General features: G+C 41.1%; 1 protein-coding gene across 1 annotated transcript in view; it reads left to right on the top strand.

The window, feature by feature from the left end:
- The window catches only part of plxnb1b (plexin b1b), a 125,288-nt gene that overhangs the window by 84,788 nt on the left and 16,416 nt on the right, over window positions 1-24,084 (top strand). The window contains exons 11-24 of the mRNA XM_086086181.1: window positions 739-847; window positions 1,839-2,726; window positions 3,078-3,212; window positions 3,805-3,927; window positions 13,625-13,718; window positions 13,835-14,001; window positions 14,607-14,758; window positions 15,199-15,304; window positions 15,719-15,855; window positions 17,416-17,592; window positions 17,699-17,879; window positions 17,954-18,196; window positions 21,789-21,968; window positions 22,075-22,223. Of these exons, the coding sequence (XP_085942307.1) occupies window positions 739-847; window positions 1,839-2,726; window positions 3,078-3,212; window positions 3,805-3,927; window positions 13,625-13,718; window positions 13,835-14,001; window positions 14,607-14,758; window positions 15,199-15,304; window positions 15,719-15,855; window positions 17,416-17,592; window positions 17,699-17,879; window positions 17,954-18,196; window positions 21,789-21,968; window positions 22,075-22,223 (2,841 nt within the window). The remainder of the gene's footprint in view (window positions 1-738; window positions 848-1,838; window positions 2,727-3,077; window positions 3,213-3,804; window positions 3,928-13,624; window positions 13,719-13,834; window positions 14,002-14,606; window positions 14,759-15,198; window positions 15,305-15,718; window positions 15,856-17,415; window positions 17,593-17,698; window positions 17,880-17,953; window positions 18,197-21,788; window positions 21,969-22,074; window positions 22,224-24,084) is intronic.

Below are 24,084 nucleotides of genomic sequence, written 5' to 3'. Positions count from 1 at the left end.
CAAAAAAAGCAGACTTCATAACAATCGAGAGAAAAGTATACAGGTCTCAAGATAAATCCGAGGTCAACAACAACGGTGTCTCTCTCTGAGTGGAAATTGTAATTCCACAAAATAATCCCCGTTTTTAATCAAATGTACCTATAAACTGATTACGTTTTTTTCTGTACTGTCTGTAACAGAACGAGTGTTTACTCTGAAATTGCCACGGGACACACAAAATGTGTGAAAAAACAGGTCCCATGGTGCTCGTTTACCTGCTAGGGAGTTAGCTAGCTAGCTAGCATGAGGGCCTAAAGCCAAACTGTGGCAGGGTATTTTACTTTCTGGACCTGGATTTGCCACCTCTGATGAAAGATGAAAACAAAATAAGTTCTAAAGTCTCTGTTACGATGCTTGTTCCCTTTGTGTGAACTGAGCAGTACAGATGGTCAGCACATCGCTTCACCATTTTGCTTGTTGGAAGTTCACATGTTTGTTCGAACTTTTTTTTAAAGGTTTTATGGCAGCTGACTGAAATTTTATGGATCAATGTTACCATGGAAGTATGTGGGCCAGACGTAAGCTTGACGGACGTTGACCGTTTGGGGTCATGGTTTGCCAATGGTCAATTGAAGTACTTTCAAGTCAAAGACAAAAAGCTTAGCAGAGGTGCAATGTTGGAAGAACAGATTTGCTTACACTAAAGCATTATCTGTACATTATCAACATATCTGTTCTTTGTGTCCTATCCGCTTTCAGTTGTCGTGGTTGCGTTCTGAGCCGATGGGGTTGTAATTGGTGTGTTCACCAGCACACATGTACCCACAACCCCACCTGTGAGGAGGGCGTTATCATCTATAATCAACATGTAAGTTATAGTATGGTGCCAAATATCATAATTATACAGCAGCAATGAATGAACATAACCAACATTTTTAATTCCAATTTTAAGTTGATTTTTTTTTTTTTGCTTGTTGTCTGGTTGGAAATGTGCTAAATAGAAAGTTTAGCATTGTTTTTGTTTTGTTTTCCCTTTGGAAACTTAAAGGCCTAATCTTACTGACAGTATTGAGAAATCTAGAAGATCCTGTTTGGTATGTTCTACCACAATCTAAAACATTTTTATTACCTATAAATTTAAAACATAAGTCAAGTTGGATGAAGAAGAACGATAATGAGTAAAATAGTGAGGTTACAAAGACTAGAAGAAATTGAAGAAAGTGCAAGTACTTGAGATCAACTGTTCAAAGCCATGGAGATTGTACAAGAGAAGCTAAGAAGACAGTACAGGCAGGTTGGAGTGGGGTGGGAGAGTGTTCTGTGACAGAAGAACACCATCTAAAGTCAGGAAAGGTTTACAGGATGGTCTTGCGACTAGCCATGTTGTATGGTTTGAAGACAGTAGCAATAACCAGAAGACAGAGTTGAAGATGCTGAGTTTCTCTTTGGAAGTAACGAAGATAGACAGAATCCGGAATGAGCATTAGAGGGAAAGCACAGAATGGAGGAGACAAAGTTCGAGAGGCCAGCTTGTAATGCAGAGGAGGGACAGTGGATATAACTGTAAAGAGATGCTAAAAATGAAGCCGCTGGATAGGAGGCAGAGAAGTAGACCAAAGAAGAGATCTATGGATGTGGTGAGGGATGACTTGCAAACAGCTGGAGTTAGAGCAGAAGATGCAGAGGACAGGGAGAGATGTAATAAGATTAAGAAGATGATTAACAACACACTAAAGTAGTGTAGGAAGATTAGAGTATTATGTGTAGCTAGTTCAGTTGTTTTTTGTTTTGGCTTTTGGTTTTATTTTTGTCTCACTTTCTCCCCATTGTCCTATCCCATACCCCCCCCCCCCAAACAGTTTAAACTACCCACCTCAACTCCCTCCACAACCAAAACTTTAAGAGTTTTCACAACCACCACCACCACCACAGCTTTAGCCACAGCCACCATCACAGTTCCTCCCACAACAGCGGCAACAACTATGACCACAACTTCTACAGCTCCTGTTGCTGCATTGACCACTCAGGTGCCAACCGCCCCACTTGCATCTATCGCCCCACACACTATTGCTCCTCAGATGACCACCACACACACCAGCCCTCAGCCTTCGACTACCCTGGCAATCACCAAACCTGCACCAATCACATTTCCAGCGCTTGTCACTCCAAGCAGGAAGGAAGAATCTCCTGATGCAGATGAGATTATGTTCATCACTGAAACAGACAGGGAGGTCGCTGAAGTTACACCAAGTGCAGAATTATTGCCAGTGACCGTTGGTTGGGATCTAAAGCCCATAATGCCTCTGGTCATCCCACCTCCTGACTCTGACTCCCTTGAGGTGATGACAGAGTTGCCCCACACTGACACCCAGGGATTTGGGGGAACAGTGAGCTGGTTGGAACCACTCACCCCGACATCATCTGGCTTCCCTCTGCCTACACCATTTCACATGGGCAAACCAACCAACTCTGAGTCTTCCATCTTACTGGATCTGACTCAGGCACCAACACAAGTAACACTCGTAGACTCTCAAAGCAGGGACACCAAGCCTGATGTGCTCTGGCCCAAGGAGGAAGAGGACATCCCTGCTGATGGGACTGTCCTTGCAGAAAACGACACTGCCGCTTTTTCAGCTGCCACCGTGCTTTCAGGTGATGGTGAAGTCGACCATGCATCCCCAGTTTATCCCCACTTGGTGGATACTGAACTGGACTACCAGTATGATCCTGCTGACAGCTTCCTCCCGGTGAGTTTAGATACTGTCACCCTCCTCTTCTTCGTATTACTCCACTTCTTAATAAGGCCCCAACAACCACTTCCTGATTGGATTCACTCTATCTTTCAACTGTAGGACTTTGCAAATCATCCTTTAATTCATTTCTTAATCTTTTCACACATCCTATTTTCATTTGAGTGTTTACTTTTTATAAACAGATTAGTGTTGATCTGTATGTGCGGATGTATTTCTATTTTTGGTTTCATTTTCAGCTCATTTCAAATTCTTATTAACCAAAGGGAGTATACTTTACATGTACAACAGTTTTGTTTAGGCATGTGAGTAATTATGCTTTGCACATGTACTTGTGTTGAGCAACAGGGCGATGAGGGATCCTATGTCAGCTGGGGTTCTTCAGCTTGTCCTTGTGTGGAGAAGGTCCAGGGTTCATCGTTGCTCCCTGTCAGAGTGGAGAGGAAAATCACTTTACTTGCCCGCAACCTACATCTGTATCAGGTAATAATACCACTAATGCATCAGCTTTTTGTAGCGCTTTTTTGGACACTTAAAGACGCTTCACAGTAGAAAACATTATTCACAACATTCGCACCACCAGTGTGAGTGACAATGGAGGCAATATGTGTGAAGTGCCTTGCCCAAGGACACAACGACACATAACTTGAGGGGAGCGGGATTCGAACAGCAGACCTTCCGGTTACCGGACGACTGGCTGTACCCCCTGAACCACGGCCGTCACATGTACAGCTGTACAAAGAACTAACACACTCACACACATACACAGACACACACGTTTGTGGTACTATCTTTGTCGGACCATCACAAACAAACAAAAAATCACAAACCTTACCCTAAACCCAACCATAACCCAATTCAAACCTAAACTCTAAAAAGTCTTGACCCTAAAAAAGATTGAAAATTGTGGAGCCCTCCAAAATTGCCCCACAAGGACAAGTCTGTAAAATCCCAGAATATGGGCACGACCATGTAGCAAAAAAAAAAACACACACACAAACATGCACAATCTCTGTAGTCTCTCTCAGGCAGGATTACTGTTGTCATCACCAAAACAAGTCTGTTTTTTCTACAGGATAAAGATCTGGACTACCAGTGCGTGTTGATCATTGAGGGCCAAACTGTGGTGGTGGATGCTTATGTGGAGACTGATGGCATGAATCCATCCAACTTCGATATCACCTGTCAACTACACCAGGTGTGTTGTTGTACGGTGGATATAGAAAGTCTACACACCCCTGTTCAAATGCCAGGTTTTTGTGATATAAAAAATTAGACCAAGAAAAATTATTTAAAAACTTTTACCACCATTAATACGACCTATATACCTAGTAGAAATCAATTTTTAAAAAGCTGAAACCTTTTCAAGAGAGTAAATAACAAACTACTGAGATAATGTGGTTGCTAGGAATTACCATTTGTCAACAATGTCGACTTTACTACTCAGAAGTTGACTAATCACTTGTTTTTCGCATGTCATCTTCTTACGAGTCTGAAATCATGAAAATAAGTTGATAGTGGATCATCATAGTGGTTAGCCTTGTTAGCTTTGCCTAGTGCTAGTCTATGAGTCTTAAAACACAGAGAGAGAGAGACAGAGAGAGACAGAGACAAGCAACTACAACAACAAAAAGATAAAGATAAAATTCTGCCTAAAAAGGAGTGGAAAGAAGAAAATGTATTTAATCCCACCCCCATCTCCCATTCAAAATTTCAACCTACTCTGCTACTTAACCTTAAGACTCAATAATAAGCAATTACCCAGAGAGCAATGAATATTCAATAATTAAGGAAAAAAATAATTGAGAATACAGATGATTTAGCATGGTGGCATTACCATAACAAACAAATAAGTATTACGATTTTAACACAAATTCACAATGGGGGAAGTAAACAATACTAGCGACTCCCATAAACACTGACTGTATGCAATCTGTGCAATCATGTGCAATATACCATTCATCATGCAAATGTGCAATATGTGTGTGTACAATACAAATAACCTGTAATTTACCATTATTCCTACCTCATTGTATATACTGTAGATATCTAGATATTTTATTATATGCTATTTTATTATTCTATTTTATTTTTTACTCATTTCTTATTGCAATGACAAGGGGAAATTGTCCACAATTTCGTTGTACCTGTGTATAATGACAATAAAGGCATCCTATCCTATCCTAGCACTGGTAGGACATCATATACCAGCATAAATTGAAGCAGAAATCATTGTCAATCAAATAAATAAATAAATATATATATATATATATATATATATATATATATATATATATATATATATATATATATATATATATATATATATATATATATATATATATATATATATATATATATATATATATATATATATATATATATATATATATATATAGGGCTGGTCAGGATGATCCCTACAGAAGTCCTCAATTAGAGAGTCATCCATAATGAAGCGGGAAGGAACCCACTGTCTCTCCTCAGGCCCGTACCCCTCCCAGTCCACCAAGAACTGTCTGCACTTTCAAGTGGAGGTTCTTGGAGGACAGCCACAGTCTCTGCCCAGGCTGGTATGCTGGAGCAGGTCTCCTTCTCTAATCCGCTGCTCGCTTGACTCTGTCTCTCTCCATTACCTGCCGAGCGGCTGCCCAGATGCGATGGGAGCGGCGGACCAAGGCATGGGCAGAAGGAACCGAAGCTTCAGACTCCAATTAGCTAAGAAGGGGGGATCGTAGCCAAAAACACATTTGAATGGGGTGAGTCCTGTGGCAGAAGTAGGCGGCGAGTTATGGGCAAGCTCAACCCAGACCAGGTGTTTGCTCCACGTCGAAGGATTCTGGGAGACTAGGCACCGGAGACCGGTCTCCAACTGTTGGTTGAGGCACTCTGTCTGGCCGTTAGCCTCAGGGTGGTAACCTGAGGTTAGGCTGGCTTTGGCTCCGATTAGGCGGCAAAACTTCCCCCAGAAACAGGACACAAACTGGGGCCCCCGGGGTGACACAATATCTATAGGGAACCAATGAACTCGAAAGACGTGGTTAATCATGACCTCAGCAGTTTCCTTGGCTGAGGGAAGCTTAGGCAAGGCTATGAATCTGACCATTTTAGAGAATCTGTTGACTACAGGGACTTTTACCTTGGGAGATGGGGAGTCCTGTGACAAAGTACAGGGATATTTCTGCCCATGGTCTGGAAGGAATGGGAAAGGGCTGCAGCAGGCCCATGCGTGATCTGGTGGATTACTTATTTCTGGCACATACCGAGCAGGCCTCGATCTACTCTCGGACCTCCGGCTCCATGGAAGGCCACCAGAATCGCCGGGAGATGGCGTACATTGTCCGTCGGACTCCCGGATGACAGGAAAGGAATTAGGTGTGGGCCCAATGGATCACATGTGGGCGTAGCTGCACTGGGGCAAATAGTCTATTAAGCGGGCATCCGTTAGGTGGAGGTGCCTCACCGTTGGCTTGTTTAATGTCCTTCTCAATCTGCCATGTCACTGCTCCAACCACACAGTTCGGCGGAAGAATGGGCTCTGATTCCTTAGCAACAGGCTCAGGGTCGTAGAGACGTGACAGGGTGTCGGGCTTGACGTTACGAGATCCCGGCCTGTAAGTGAGAGAGAAGGAAAAACGGTTAAAGAACACAACCTGGCCTGGCGTGGGTTAAGACGCTTGACTTTGCGTATGTATTCTAGGTTCTTGTGATTGGTCCAGACCACAAACGGATGGTTTGCCCCCTCAAGCCAGTGCCTCCATTCTTCCAAGACAATTTTGACAGCCAGAAACTCTCTGTCCCCTACATCATAGTTACGCTCTGCCTTGGATAGTCGTCGGGACAAGAAGGTACAGGGATGCATCTTTCCATCCTTCTCTGCACGCTGAGACAGGACGGCTCATTGGAAGCGTCCACTTCCACAACAAATTGCCACTGTGGATCTGGCATTGTGAGGATTGGTGCTGTGACAAAGCGTTGTTTGAGAGCTTGGAACGCAGCTTACTCCTCCGGGGACCAGCTGAACCTCACCAGAAGAGAGGTGAGGGCATGCAGAGGGGCAGCTATTGCGCTGAACCCTCTGATGAAACACCTGTAAAAGTTAGCAAACCCAAGGAATTGCTGAACCTTTTTGCGGCTAACAAGTGTGGGCCACTCCTTCACGGCGCTCCTTTTAGCCAGATCGATCTGTACCTTCCCAGGGGCTACGACAAAGCCCAGGAAGGAGATGGTTTAGGCATGAAAAACACTTTACTCTGCCTTGACATAAAGTTTGTTCTTGAGCAGTCTTTGAAGAACCTTGGAAACGTGGATTTGATGCGTGGCTAGGTCTGACGAGTATATTAGTATGTCGTCTAAATAAACATACACAAACTGGTCCAGGAAGTCACTCAACACATCATTAATCATGGCCTGGAAAACAGCAGGGACATTAGTGAGACCGAAGGGCATGACTAGATACTCGTAATTGCCACTAGGTGTATTAAATCCTTTTTTCCATTCATCCCCCTCCCTGATCCTAATGAGATGGTATGCATTGCGTAGATCCAATTTGGTAAAGATTTTAGCTTGTTGAGGATTATCAAACACGGACGACATAAGAGGGGGTAAGGGTTTTTGATCGTAATGTCATTAAGGGGGCTATAGTCTATACAAGGCCGTAAGAAACCATCCTTTTTCCCCACAAAAAAGAAACCCGCTCCCGCTGGTGATGACGAAGGACGAATCAGTCCAGCCTTCAGGGAAGCTTCTATGTATTCCTTCATTGCTGCTTTCTCTGGTCCTGAAACAAAATATAGGCGGCCCTTGGGAATGGTGGAACCTGGAATCAGCTTTATGGCACAGTCATAGGCACGATGCGGTTGGAGCCACATGGCTTTGGTCTTGTTGAATACCTCCTGGAGGTGATGATAGTAAGGAGGCATGATGCTCAGATCTGGGGAATTAACAGAGATATGATTAACAGTTGTAATGTCCGCTTCCTGAATTGGTGAACCAACCCCATAGATCACACATCCTTTCCCCATCCCAGAACTTCACCAGTCAACCAGTTCACATGGGGGTTGTGTTCACGCAACCATGGGTTTCCCAGAACCAGAGTCTGTGAAGGTGACTGTAACACTTGAAAGACTAGGTGCTCCTTATGTTTGCTCACATGGAGCTGGATGGGTTCTCTGATGTGTATAATGGTGAATAACTCAATACCATTTAGTGCCCTAGCCTTAATGGGCTTAATCAGCGGCTCAGTCTTGGCACTAAAATGTCTCACAAGCCCCCAGTCTATTAGGCTCTTATCTGCCGCAGAGTCCATCAGGACATGGAGATCTGTGGTAGTGGTGCGGTGAATGATTTTCACTGGTGTGAGTTTTCGTGGGGACGACTCTGGAGTCGTAACTTGACTCACAGCTTTGGTCCTTTTGGCTGGGCAGGCGGACACGAGGTGATCTTGGTTCCCGCAGTAAAAGCACCGACCTTCCAGCTGTCGGCGCCATCTCTCCTCCTGCGAGAGCCGCGCTCTGCCCAATTGCATGAGCTCCTCCTCTGGTCCCAAGGGAACGTGTTGACGCTGAACTGATGAGGAACGGAGAGGAGCTGACACACCTGATGCTTGGGAGAGCGGGGATCCATCCGTCGTCCTTGCCCTGTCACCGCGGCTCTGCGCAACCTCCTGCAGGCGATGATCCGTCCGGATGGGGAGGGCGATGAGGTAGTCCAAGTCCGGAGGCAGATCAACTGGGACAAGCAGCTCTTGGATAGATGTCGCCAGGCCCTTGAGAAAGACGTCATAGAGCACTGTGGAGTTCCAACCACCAGCTCGCAGCGCTGCGGCAATTTGCTCCCTCTCTGCTGGGTCCATACTGGCCAAAGTGTACTGACAAGGCATGTCAGATTTAGGACTCAGGCGCAGAGATAAGAGTTTGCCGCCAAGGCAGATATTTATTAAACATAAAACTCCTCGTTTAGAGGGAAAAACAAAGGCTATAAAATGTTCTCTCCTAAACTAAAACAATACTGTGGCTATACAAAGTTACAAACAAAAGTTCACACAGAAGACAGGACCACAAGGCTGAGGACTATGACTGTGACTGGGCTAGAGTGATTCTGACGAAAACACTTTGGCAAAAGACAGGGGAGACGCAGACCATTTAACACATGAATCAGGGTTGACACTGACACCACATGAGGAAGGGCAAGTAACCTGAAACGAAAGGAGAGTCAGAATTTTCAAGATAAAACAGGAAATGAGAAGACAGTAAAAGCCCAGATGAGACAACCTCACCGCGGTGTAACATTATATATACAGTATATATACCAGCGCAACCACTGAACCGGCAGAGAAAAACAAGGCCAGCTGCACAAAATTATATTTTATTTATTTTGTCCAACAATATTCGCTAGCTTTGGCTAGTGCTAGTCCAATTGTCCAAAAGTCTTAAATCATTTATACCAGCGTAACCACTGAACTGGCAGTGAAAAACAAGGCCAGTTGAACAAAGTGCTTCATCTTTGTGGCCAAACTATTGTCCAATAACACGCGGGCAACACTTGTGCGATAACGAGATCTTTATTTATATCACAACACTCACCAACTAACATCACTTATGTCACTGTAGGACACTGGCTATAGTGCATATGACTGTATGGAAGCACGTTAGCGATAACCAAGAAAGTGCTGAGCCTGTATTACCAACACACGTTGTATGTTATGGTCGACGGTGTCAAAGGCAACACTGAGATCGAGAAATAATAGTATGGCTGAGGTGTCTGAGTCCATAGCTAGTAAAAGATCATTAGTCACTTTGTCGTCTCAGTAGAGTGATTGGCCCTTAATCTAGACTGAAAACGTATAATTAAATTCCTAGCAGCCATATAATCATCAACTTTTCCAAGAATTTTCTAGATAAATGGGATATTTGACACTGGCCTATAATTACAGAAACTCTTCGGGTCGAGGTTGGGTCATTTCAGTTAAAGTGACAGCAACATGAAAAATCAACTTTTTGGAGCTTTTAGCCATGTTAAAATGCTAATTCTTCACCAAAAACATCACCGAAATGGTGTTGTCCTCCATTCACCCGTATATGAGAAATTCTAGGTTATTCTGCTCTCCAAGCACCAGCCCCTCCCAACCTGAGAAAACAAGCTCTGGTGCTCACTTTGTGGCGTCATTAGGTGCGGACCCACCCCCGCACCGCCTCTGCGAACTAAACGCACGCCCACTTTTTCTGAGGCCTCCATGGGCTAGTGACAAAAGTAGCCTTTATCAGTAAACATTCTGTCCAAATGAATTCAAAGTAATCAATTAGCCTTCACATTTACAATGCCAAAGTGCAATGAAAAGAAAATTGGCCATCTTAAAATCTCAGAAAAGGTTCTGGCTGATATTTGTGTAAACTACAAGTAAAATCTTTGCGCTGCTGAACCTAACCAAAGGGTTAGTGCGATCAATTTTACTGAATCGGGCGTTTTACTTCCTCATTAGAAAAAGAACCAGCAAAACACCTAATATTTCATAAAAAATTACATCACCATGGTGTCAAAGGTAAGATTGAATCATTCTATGCCTATAGTTAACTGTGGAAGGGCTTAAAATACCGTGGTGTAATCCCTTTAAAGGTTGAATAACAGTGGTCTTATAAGCTTTAGGTACAGCGCCTCTCCTCTGGCGACAAGTTAATAATGTTTAAGACTGAAGGTCCTAGAATCGGAAACGGTTCCTTAATCAAGCACATGTCTCTTTTACTCCACTACGAGTTGTGTAAAACTTTCAAGTGATACTTCATTAAGATGAGAGAGAGTAGTCAGACGAGTATCCGCCTTTATGCACATTGACAATGGCCATTTCTCAATATGAAGAACACAGAGTATGTTCTTGTGACGCAACAAGTAGGGTCTTGGTAAGCCCGATCTCAAGAACGTACTTCCCACGCATGCATATCTCGCTGGCGTATTCCCGTAATTAATCGCAGTTTTATCATGTGACTAGCTTTCAATGAATTTATACTACGATTTTGATGTTTCAAAATGTGTTTGTACAACATACATCAGTTAAAAACCTTACTTACGTCCTTGTGATTTCATGAGTCATCAATGGCAGCGCAAGTACTGTTCCAATCGAAAGTATGCATAAACCAAGACCACACGGATTTCCTGGATGTCATTCTTTTTTGCTATCTTAAACCAAGGATGCATCAGTTGTTGCTTGGTGAATGCTTGGCTGGGAAAAGATCCCAAGAGCACGACATGTGCATTGCTACCACCCACCTCCCCTTTTATGAGCGTAAATAATCATAAATATTTAACATGTAAAGTACAACTTTATTAAATCTAGACCTTTTTTTACACAATTTTGTGTAACAACTGCAATTTACAATATTATATATAAATATATTAATATATATTAAATATGATTTACTATATACTGTACACACACATTCAAAGATAATTTTTATAGATGTACAACAGTTTTAGGAGAATCAGAACAAAACCTGCAACTCACATCGGTGTTTTTCCAGAACCCTTTTTCCCCCCCAATATAATCTTAAATTAGATAAATCCCATGTATAATTTCAAATTATACTTAATATATTACTCGTCACGTGGTACACAGATACGGCAATGCGTCAGAACCAGGAGGCTCTAGTCAGAATAACATCCGGGTATTCCGTCCGTTCTTTGCTGGACCCTTATGACTTTTTGCGTACTTGCAATTGGAACAGTACTTGGGCCGCGACTGATGATGTTTTAAGACATCACAACAAGGACGTAAATACGGACAAGAATGCATATTAAGAAACGGCCAATGTCTTGTGCTGTTAGATGTGAGGATAACAATTTAAGGAAACACCTACTTGAACAGCTACACTTTATTTGGGGTTAATCAGAGGCACTTGAAAAGGTGGCAAGTATAAGATGACTCACTGTAAAAAAAAAAAAATAGGCCATTGAGATAAGAGTCTTTGTTGAAAATTCACCATGATGCACTAAGTTCTTTAAATACACCAATGTATGTTTAATCAAATGAAGCAACAAAGTTAGAATTGTCCATAACTTATCAATTTAAATTGTTCCAACATAACAGTATGACTTCTGACCACACAGCTGACTGTTCCCCCGGCAATTAGCAGCAGTTAGCAGACTGCTCTGATGTGTTCTTCCGCCAACTCACCACACTTGTTCAGATTTAGGTTCCCCAATTGCCTTCTTAGCTTGTAGGATGATACAGTGTTTCTAAAATTAGTCACGAAAGGGCATATAACATTCTATATATAACAAACGTAACTTTCAGACGCTAATTGTTAATATGGCTTTGTGGCTACAAGATCCGGCTTCTAGTTTTAAATGTATTCAAATGTTACCTTTTTGTTCGTACAAGTCAACTCAAAGAGTTATTATTTACCTATGAACATATCAACATATGTTAACTATCGACTACATATGTGTGAAAACATATATTGCACTTAAGTTACAATAATATAATGACTGAAAATGTTTTTTACAGTGCTCCCATTTAATGAGTTTGAATGCAAATAGTTTATTCTGAACAGAGACACGTCCCAAGTTAAGACGGTGTGCATACTTGTGCTACCATGTTACCATGTTATCTCAGTTATTTTTACTTCTCTCAATAATTTTTTTTCCTATTGAGTTGTTGATCACAAAAACCTGGAAATTGAACAGGGGTGTGTAGACTTTAGATACTTTTTATATGATACTTGCATCTTTTTACATAGTATCTCATGATACAGGTTTAATCACATTGGTAATTTTATATAATTATGACCGTAACTGCTTTCCTTAAGTATTAGTAGTATTTATGCTCAACTTGCCCCTTTTTGGAAGTCCAGCCATAGCATGTGGAATAATAAGACAATAATAATACACAAAAATGTATTTATATGACCCTGTGCATATCGAGTTCCTTCAATACTTTTCAATTCATTTAATATTTTAAAAGACGTCAATACACTGCACAACCTAAATATCTGCTAATTTCTTTCCACCTGCTTTCTTCCCCTCAATGACATTTCTAAAGTCCTTTGTCATTGTGACTTGCATTTTCCCTAATTCTTATGCTACCATAGCCACAAAGAACACGAGGCAGTCAAAACTATTTTTATTACTTATTACTGTTAATGAAAGACTGACTTTACCACATAAATCCCAGTAATTGTTATCACAAATCACTGGAGTCTCTTGTACCATTCCAAAAAAATGCAATTGTTCAGTCCCACCTGTGTGGGGTCCATGTCAACAACGATTTACTACTATTCCTCTGAACCAAAAGGAGTCCTCCCAAAACGCTAGCAGTGGCAATATCGTCTGAAGAATCTCTCATTTGGTTTCTGCTTTCACATAAGCGCAGCATCTGTCTTTCTACCTCCAAGTCGATTTCCAGAAATGTGGCAAAGTTCATATTAGAGCATACAGAAGGCTTTGATGCAGCTTCTGACCTGAAGAGGTCGCTTAAAACAATGGTAGTAGTACAAAAAACGGCCAGCAGGTAACAGCATAGTATAAGAGATTAACCAGGGCCATGTTGCAACAAGCTCTTTTCCCCAGTGTTTTCAACAAGTTTGTGAATAATGATGAAACTTAGCTATATTCTAATGCTAATTGGTGGAAAATGGAAACTGATACAAATGTACTTTTTTCCTGATGAAAGAAGAGACTCTAATCTTTCTTTTGGTAGGTTCCATGTTTTTATAGCAATAGAACACAATATTCTGTGGGCCTTGCAAAATCTGTCAAAATCCAATAAAACAGCCGGGAGCGAAGGGGGTCGCTTCAGTGAAAATGGCTGGGAGTAAATGATTAAAAGTGATGTGGCGGACCAGATCTGGTCCCTGGGCCTTGAGTTTGACACCTGTGTTCTGGCTAAAACCATGTTGCTTTTCCAGTACACATATTCTGCTCCTGTGGAGGAATATCAAGCTATGGTGTATGTGAAGAGGAGGGACACATTCCATGTTGACAGCTCTCCTGATCTTTACGGTGATTTGTTTTTCTATTTCCTACTGGCGTTAATCAGTCGCTTTATTGCTTGAACTTTTAACAGTCAACCAAAAAAAAAACATATCTGCTGCTCTGGTGTGCTTGTCAATCTTCAGTGACTTTGTACAACTGCTCGGTGGACCGCACTGACTGCAGTCGCTGCCACACAGCAGAACACACGTATGGTTGTGTGTGGTGTGGAGGTGCACAGGCCAGTTGTTTATATTCTGGCTCATGTGTTGAACCTGTACAGCAGACATGCCCTGCTCCCGTCATTCATTCTGTGAGTACTTGCATTTATTTCTCTTACAAATGGATTATGCTGGTTTTTACACACATTGTGGTGCCAAGAAAATTTTAACAGCTGTAGCGTATTTTGATGTTGCTGAAACCATTTTTTTTTAATAAATAAAAAGTGATTGTCCTTTTGCTACAACTTTAATGAGGTTGTATCAGTCTTTACAAGCATGTCTATACATTATTCTTTCGTGTTTGGTGCAATATTGTGAAAGACGGCAATCGTTTTAGCCGAGAGCCTTCTATATGCAAATCATGTTTGTAAAAATCAAGAAAAAAAGTTAGGCTATATTAGCAGTAAACAAATGCAAAAACAGGTGACGTCAAAGCACAAACACTACTTTTAGTAACGATCAAAAAGGTCATATATATTCATTATCCGTCGATTGTCAAAAAAAATTATATCTCAAAAACTAGAGACAATTCAAAGAAGTAATTGTCATTTTGACTCAGAAGCCCAAAATATCTTTGGCACTCAATATGTTTTGTTGTTGTCCAGTGTTATCTTTGCAAAATGTGACGTTTTAACTAAGTAAGGCTCAAGTATCAAAATGAGTCTATTTGAAGAAACTTTTTTCCAACTTCTTTCAGATTGAGCCACTCTCAGGCTTGCTGGAAGGTGGCACAATAGTGACCATAACGGGCTCCAACCTGGGCCAAAAAGCAGAGGACATCTTCAATTCTGTGTCAGTGGCTGGTGTGCCCTGCAAAGTCATAACCAGTCTCTATGAAGTCTCCTCCAGGTATTGAACAACTGCTGTGTGGGCAGAGAAGATTTGATTGAAGGATTATTTTGTCTTTTCATCAAAATTTTATTTTTTATTTTCTTTAATACTGGTACATTTCCAAGTTCAACTTAACGATAGATTTGTCTGCATCATTTTGTCAGAATCATCAATAATAGAATGAAAGTAAAGCCCATTTAGGAAAAAAAATTGGTTAGTCACAATTCATAATACTGAGATGATTTAAAATGGTCGATGCAAACAGTGAAGTTCGTTTTTTGCAGGGCTCTCATTACTTTATATACCCGCACAATCCTAGTGTAAAACATACCCTGATAAATAACAGACGTTGTCAGTAAAAGTGGTAACGCAGTACTTGCACGTAGTATCGTCACTAAGGTATGTCTTTTTTTATTTTTTTTTACTTTTGCTTACAGAACGTGATTTGTGTCTTGCAGGATTATTTGCAGAACAAAAGCTAGTGAAGGAGAGAAGGTGGGCCGTGTGTCTGTCAAAGTGAGCGGTGGAGAGTTTGGCTTATCCAAGCAAATGTTCAGCTTTCAGGTAATTAAAAAAAATATATATATATACAGCAGTTTTATCTTTGTTTAGTTCATCTGTGTGGAGGAGTAGGCATTGACTTATCCTTTGTCTTTGGTCAAAGAATTTACTAGAAATTACTTGTACAGGTTTTTGTGTTGTGGGGTAAACTGGAACTTTTGGAGAAGTCTCACAAAGGCATGGCCAGAACACTCCAACTCCACAGGTGTCAAGGTTTTCCTTACATGCACAGACCAAGTTAGAATCAAAGCAGGGACCTTCTACAGTGCTACTGATGATATCAGATTACCATATACAAAACTTGTTGGTGTAAGATTGTTCATTGATGATGGGATCAGCCACTGCAGAGCTCATTCTTCTTTTCTGAGAAATAGAATAATATTGATGCATTTTTCCATATCATGTCTGAACCTTCAGGATCCATTTGTGATGGGAGTGTTGCCTGAAAGAGGTCCCAAAGCTGGTGGAACAACTCTGACAATCAGTGGCCGAAACCTCTTGACAGGCCGTCTTTCTGATCTCACCGTCACTGTGGGGGGAGTGCCCTGTAACATGTGAGCAGTGTTGTGCAAATTCATTTTTTTCAAGGTCTTAGTTATAGTTGTTAATTACAGTGCCAATATCACCAAAAAAAAAGTCACTGAATTAATCCTTCGTAATTAGTTAACAGAGAAACACATTTTGGGAAAACCTTCAAATATGTCAAATAATTTGAATTCCTTTATTAGGGTAGGGGGTTCATTGGCCTGTGACCTTGAGTAGAACATAGAAAGGACTATTAACTAATTTGCTCCCAAAAATTTATAAATACATTCTATTTTAAATATGACCATGCTCTCAAAGATGTATTTATAAGTTGTTTATGTTTTTATATGCTAGAGCATACATAAGGCTTTGATGCAGCCTCTGAACTGAAGAGAATGGTAATGGCAATGGTCGTTATTACAAAAACGGCCAGCAGGTGGCAGCAGAGTACAAGAGATCAACCAGGGCCATGTTGTAAAAAGCTATTCCCCCCCAGTTTCAAACAGATTTGTGAATAATGATAAAATTTAGCTATATTCTAATGCTGCATAACGGAAACAGATTAAAATATACAATTTTTTCGTGATGAAAGAAAAAAACTCTAATCTTTGTTTTGGTAGGTTCCATGTTTTTCTCGCAATAGAACACAATATTCTGTGCGCCTTGCAAAATCAGTCAAAATCCAGCGCCGGGAGCGTAGAGGGTTGCTTCAGTTAAAATGGCTGGGAGTGAATGAGTTAAAAATGTTTGCACCTCCTCAAAAGTCCAAGTATTGATCTGCATGGAAACCATTCTTTTTCCTCTCTTCATCGTTAATGGCGGCTGTTTTCCCCAGGTGGATGCATGAGAAGCCGCATATTGATGACGATTATCTCAGACCTATCATTGGCCTCCAGAATATTTATGTTGTTAGAACAGGGCTACTAATTTTAGCACCACAAATGAGTCAAAGGAGTAGGTACCAAAAAAGGTTAGTAGAGCAGAGCTAGGTAGATTAGTTGGTGGAAACTGGGCTTTTGTCGAGTAGAGTAGAGTAGATACTGTCGGTGGAAACAGGGCTTAAAAAAAAGACTGTACCTTCTGTGAAACATGGAGGAGGCTCTGTTATGATTGCTTTTCACATTGCCAAGTTCACTCATTATGAAGTTTCTACAATGGCACGGGGTGTCTTGAATCTGTGCAGGGAACAATAAAATCTCAAAACCTGCTATTCTAAAGAAAAATGTGCTACCCATTGTCATCATCACGTTAAGCAGTGCTCTCATTAAGAACAGTAAAAAAAATAACAATAAAAATAAAAACTCATTAAAGGGATCTTACTGGTCTGATGACAACAGCGTCTATGATCTAATAATTGCTGCATAATTTGGCAGTAACAGTAGCAGGGTTATGATTGAAAAAGTCATTCGATTACAGAAAAAAAGCAACATACATTGGTAGCACCTTAATAACACCGTTGCATCAATCACTGCATGTGAGGCACACACAAACTCACAGATTTGTTGTAAATTATTAGCATATTTATTATATAAGCATTATTGGTCCAAGATCCAAAAGAATCAGTCGAGTATCTTGTGTCTCCTCCTCAGGGTGTCAGAGGTTCAAAGCTTCAGTCTTCAGTGTGTGACAGGTAGCAGCAACAATACAGGAAATCACCAGGTCACTCTGCATTATGGCAGCAGCCAACGCGACCTCCACACTTCAGCTTACCACTACACTCACAACCCCAATATCACCCATGCCAAGCCAGCCAAGAGCTTCCTGAGGTAAATCTAAAAATAAGTCGTTCATCACTCCATGTTTCCCTTTCCAAGCTGCTCATTTCCGTCACATGAAGAGATGGGCATTTGACTGTATTGTTCTCCTGTTTAGTGGTGGTCGACTGATCTATGTGTCAGGCCACAACCTGGACGTAGTGCAAGAACCCCAGATGGTTGTTACTCTGTCTCCCTATGAGCTCATCCAGAGAAATAGGAGTAGCAGAAGGAAAAAGCGCAGAACAAGTTCTGCCAAAATGGTTTGTCCTGGAGATCTGCTGTGCTCTGTCAAACAGGTGTGTGCGTGCGTGCGTGCGTGTGCATGTGCATGTTTGCGAGCAAAACATATTTTCTTTTGTCTTTTTATCAGTTCGCAGAACGTTGTGAGGTGAATTCCTCATCCTTGATCCTGTGTCAATCCCCAATGGTGGACTTGTCTGTTTGGGAGTCAAAGGTCACTGTAGAGTTTCTGCTGGACAACCTGCGCTTTGACGTCAACACTGTGAACCCGCAGGCCTTCAGCTATGAGCCCAACCCTGTCTTGCGCCCACTGAACCAGCAGGACCCTCTGAAGCCGTATCGCTACAACCCTGGCAGCTTCATTCAGCTAGAGGTCAGATAACTTGAAGTTAAATATAAGAAGGCAAACTGAATCTATTCATAGCCAGCTATTTGTAACAACATCATCAACATTTTCACGGGTGATACGTTCCACGCCCGCCTGCGAAAGGTGAATTTCTGTAAAGTAGAGGTCGTTCGAAAAAAGCGTAGAGGTCGTTAAAAAAAGTAGTAGAGGTTATTAAAAAATATTTTTTTCTACTGAGCCATAACGAACCCACCACACAGTTACGCACCGTTACTACACCCTAACTTAGTAAATTTAATAAGAAAAATAGCTGTACTGTACAGTACACCAGTTGTGTTGCCTTTAAGGCTTTTTCTACAGTATATGAATAAGTTCATGGCTTTAAATAATAATGTTACAAATATTTATTTGTCATTAAAAAAAGGTTTACTAATTGTTTGGATGGATTATTACTAATTATATTTATTTTTAAAGGAAAAGTATTACCGCTACACTTCCCGCTTACTAAGGCTGTTTCATAGGTCCGGACGACAGTGACAAAGCCATTTTAGCATTTTTCCTCGTCATTCATTATTGTCGTCAAACAAACAAAAACTAAATAAAATTGCTTACCTTTTCAGGACAGGCGGTGGTTGGCAAGGGATCAGGATTGTCGTCTGTAGGAGCATTCATGGCCCCCAACAAAATGTTTACTACATACAAGTACAAAGATGAAGGGCTTCACCTCGCTGGCGTTAAATTGGTCTTTTGGACATCCGCACAAGTTGACCCCCATTCACATTTATCCCTCTGAGTTTTTGGCTTCGGGAAATTTATTTAAAAAAAATGCATCCTTATGTGGACGGTCGTAGTGTCTGGAGTCGTTTCCGCAACTTCCATAGCAGCAGTGTTTACGCTGCATGTTTTTTTTCTGAGATAAACAAGAACAAAAACAAGCAGTACTAGCATGGGTCGTCTGTGAGCGTGCTTCTATGTTGTCCCCCTTCCGGTTCAAGCTGCTGACGTCACGCGACCTTGCGGTCTAAAAATGGCACTCATGCGGCACCCTTTTGGTGTTTGGCGCATCAATTTTTATTCACTGCTACTAAGTGATTGCTTTTCACATTGCCAACTTCACTCATTATGAAGTTTCTACTCTGTAAAAATGTGACACATTGCAAGGGATACAATGGCATAAAAGGCAGCGTACTATATATTCACAGTATTAAGGCTGCGCTACGTTCAGCTGCGTTCAGACTGCAAGCATATCTGATTCCAATCCGATTCCTCCTCAAATCCGATGTTTAGGGCTGACTGTCCACACAGTTTTTATCAAGTGTCCAAATGGGATCTGGCCATATTATTGACTCAATTGACAGGTTTCTGTAGCAATAATGTCAGAACGTCGACGTCGTCCAGTACGCGTTGTGTTTGACGTCAGATAATTGTGGCATTTTTTTAGCACTCCGCGTTGTCCGACGGGTTCCTCGCATGTGCGTTAAGCATGTGAGGATCGTAAAATGTACCCATTCGTAGTACAAGCTCTTCCGTTATTTAACAACCATATTACGACCGGGCAATAAGTCGCTGTTTCCGGTTGCACATGCTAAAGACTGTGGAGGTAGCAGAACCGACTTAAGGGTTTGAGTAACATGAACTACACTCTATTGCTGGTTATGCATGTGAGGAGGCGCATTGAGTCTTGCGTAGAGCGACATCAGTGTCGGTCAAAACTGATCTGTGTGTTTGGAGCTGTTAAGACTGAGACACATCCTGTCCAAATTTTTATACACTTAGCGGCTATGCAGACTACAAAAGAACCATCCAGTTTCATTTTAGATGGGCTAAAAATCTAATTTTGGCTGGCAGTTTGAACAAGGTCTTATTATTGCAGATTTGTAAAAAAATTAAAATAACTTGAGGGGAACATGCCATAGTGTAAATTAAGTGCCTGGAATGATAACCTTCAAAACAAGGTTAACACAACTATGAAAAGTCAAATAATCACATTGGTCAGTGTTGAGATTAAATAAATGCTATTTTAAACAAAATCTGCCAAGTATATTATCAACAATTACAATAAATATCTCGTCACATCAGGCATGCAATAAATCTACAAACATTTTTAACAAATGATTTCAAAATATGTACATAATGTACAGTATTTTGTAAACATAAAAACAGAATAAACTTGAGGTTGTCTGAACTTTTGTGACATGAAAAAAGCCTGGTTAAGTCCAGTCAGTCCACACTAGAAATATCCAACCTGCGTATGAAAAAAACAAAACAATATATAACGTTCTGAGAAATAATGGCAAAACATTAAATTGCTGCTGCCTATGTTTCTCAGCAGGTCATTAGTCAGGTCATTAGTTAGGTACAAAGGGTGGATCTCAATTGTCTTCGCAGCTTCTCCTTCCTCTAAATGCAATGACAGCAACACACGCCAAAAAGAGAAATTAGATGACACGTAAAAGCCTCTGAAACTCAATTTGTTGTGTAGTGTACAATAATAGCCTTATCTGATACTGTGACTTCTCGTGGCATTATTGTGAGAATTTTGAAATCAGGATACCATGATATTTATAATTCCGTTGCATCCCTACTGCATTAAACTAATAGAAAATTACAATAATCTCCCACTATATCACGGTTCGCCCTTGGTGGTCCCGCTTTTTTTTCTACATATCATTTTTTGTGCTATACAGTTGTAACTCCATTTTTTTAATATAAAATTTGAAAAATATTTGTGTTTATCCATATGTTGTTGCTCTCTCAAAATATGTTATGTGAGTAAATATTTATATTGTTTTAAAAAGTGTCTTTATAGGCTTTAAAAATGTAAGTGCCGTGCTGTAGTTTCTGTAAAAACGTAAGGTATGCTATTTTTTATATTGCGGATTTCACAGGTGGTCTGGAACGTAACCCCCACAATGGAGGGGGGTTACTGTATACCCTTTTTATGTACTGTATCTCCAATATGCTTTATACTGTAAACATTTTTATTGAAACTGTTAGGGGTTTCTTTCTCTGAACCAAACAGAGCTCTCAAATCAAGACGTCATTGAATATACATCCATCCATCCATTATCTGCTGCTTATCCGGAGTCGGGTCGTGGGGACACAGCTTTAGCAGGGAAGCCCAGACTTCCTTCTCCCCAGCCACTTCAAAGAGCTCCTCCGGTGGGATCCCAAGGCATTCCCAGGACAGCCAAGAGCCATAGTCACTCCAGCGTGTCCTGGGCCGTCCCGGGGCCTCCTGCCGGTGGGACTGAATGGGATTGAATATACATCCATCCATCTGTTTTCTGAACCGCTTACCCTCACTAAGGCATGCTGGAGCCTATACCAATAGGCAGTAGTACACCCTGAACTGGCCGCCAACCAATCGCAGGGCACACATAGACCAACAACCACACACACAATCTCAACTACGGACAATTTGGAGTGGTCAGTCGGCCTACCATGCATGTTTTTGGAATGTGGGAGGAAACCGGAGTGCCCGGAGTAAACCCACGCAGACACGGGGAGAACATGCAAGCTCCACACAGAAAGGCCGGAGCCGGAATGGAACCCTGCACCTCAGAGGCTTGAATATACAGAAAGTATAAATAATTATAATCTATTTTATGTTTCTCAGGGTGAAAATCTCGACCTGGCTATTAGCAAGGAAGAGGTGGTTGTGTTAATCGGAGAGGGTGTGTGTGCTGTTAAGACACTTACGAGAAACCATCTGTACTGCGAACCGCCACCTCATCAGCCTGCATCTGGACCGAATGGCAAGAAACGAGAGGATTCTGACAACCTGCCTGAATTCACTGTGAGTCCGCCAAATATGTTTTACGATTATGTCCCCTATCAAGCATTTACATTTGATGTACTGCAGTTTGCTTCTATTGGTATAATTCATGTTTTTTGTCTGTCAGGTCCATATGGGAAACTTAAACTTCTCCCTGGGTAAGGTTCAGTATGACAATCTAAGCCTGGCCACGTTTCCCCTGGAGGCTCAGATTGGAGTCGGAGTTGGGGCGTCCATTGTGGCACTCATTGTCCTTATCATCGTACTTGTATACAGGTTTGTAGTTGAATTGGCAGAAGGCCATTAAAACATACGTAGTACAGATCAGAGATGTGGGCTCAAGTCACTGTTTTAATGGCTTGTGACTTAACTTGATAATAACTGAAATACTTTAATATGACTCCACTTGCGTTTAGGAATTTAAGACATGGGAATTTACTTTACTTGAGACAGGAGATACTTGATTGCTGTTTATTTTATATTTTCTGTTCAAAGATAAAAATATAACATTAATTAAGCTATGATATAACGTGTCGGGATGTGAGAACATGCTAGGTAAGGGCACTGTCATGATTGGAGGATTAGCCTGTCATTCAGTGAAGCCCATTCCTACAGAGAAGCACAACCTCTCATCAGACAACGTTATGTCGGCTGGAGGACTAGTGCAAACACACACTGAACTATTACTCTGCTATGAAAACTGCAAGTGAGTAGTGCAAATCAAAGGTGACAAAATCAAAGTTTGTCATTTGAAGAGCCATTCTGTCCATTGAATATGTGTAAATTTGTTAGCCTGTTCTTAAACTCAGCCAGAAGTTAGCTAATATTAGCTTGATAAAGTATAATACAAAGTTGAAGGTTACTGACATTTAATCATTAAGTCTCAAGACATGTAAATATGGTTTAAAATGGTGTTTGAACAATTGAATAACCAACGTAGTAATGCCTTTAAAATGGGGTGTATCTTGATTAAAAACAGTACATAGAGTAAAAAAAACATGACATGGTACAAATATGGTTTTAAAAATGAGTAGTGCCAGCATCAAGCAGCAGTTGAGAAGGTCTTTAATAGCCATAGTGGAATCTTTGAGGCCACATCGTGCATGGCTTGCAAACAGACTCGTGGCATGCAAAGGAGGGAACTGAAGGGGGGCCGTTGCCCCGGGCATCCACCAGAGGCGGGTATTTACAACTCCCCCAATCTATCCTTTAGTGAGTATATTCCAAACAGTGAATAATGGTCACCACTTACTCCATTTCTCTGTGATGCTGTGTTTGGAGGACACAACACAGTCACTTCCTAACGCTACTACCCCCCTTCTCTCCGCCTATACAAATGCTGTAATGGCAATTTATCCACTAGTTTTAGCTCCTCCCACTTGAAAGCCACAGAGGGCTTTGATAAACAACCGGGTGACCTCCTTGTCCGCAATTAATGTACCTGCAATGTATCAGATTTTTGAGCGGTGGTTTCTGTAACTAAGCTGACAATAGTTAAATGTTTTGCTTTTTTGTATCCTGAGACCTGATCAGGGTTGTCAAGTTACCTGCTAAAAAATGTAGTTAGTAACGTAATCCAGGTACTATGATATTAAAGTAATGTAACTTGATTGCTTTGGGTTACTTTTGGATTACTCCAATAGCAAGTATTCTCATGAAGACAAAATAAATATCACCTCAATTCTATACAGTTTTCCCCTGCTATTTGCGGGTGATAGGGACCCAGACAGCCTAGAAATAGCAAAAGTCCCTGTATAATTGACACCCATTAAACTCGAACTGTCACTGGAAGTAACCACACCTCACAGTAAGTAAAGCTTTGCTTGCTAACAAAGCTGTTGTTGCTCGTTTCACCCGCACGCATGCACTAATGATATGAGGATGACCATGTGTGACATCAACTGCAAAATGAACTTTTATCCCATTATATAATGCCGGTAACATTCCATTACTCCCCAACCATGACTTGAGTGATAACCAGTGACTTGACTTACTCAAGACTAAATGACCTGGAACTTGCTTGAGACATGAAGGTGAAATTTGAATGTGTGACTTTGATCCCATGTAGCAATATGTAGTAGAGACCGAAAATGTCATCAAACTTACCAAATAGTACCAAAGTAACTCAGTAATTTCC

Source organism: Leptonotus elevatus, chromosome 10, assembly GCF_054856555.1.
Source record: "Leptonotus elevatus isolate MCC_2025b chromosome 10, RoL_Lele_1.0, whole genome shotgun sequence".
Classification (NCBI taxonomy): domain Eukaryota; kingdom Metazoa; phylum Chordata; class Actinopteri; order Syngnathiformes; family Syngnathidae; genus Leptonotus; species Leptonotus elevatus.
The sequence above is the reverse complement of the archived record's forward strand: the minus strand, read 5'-3'. Positions and strand labels throughout refer to the sequence as shown.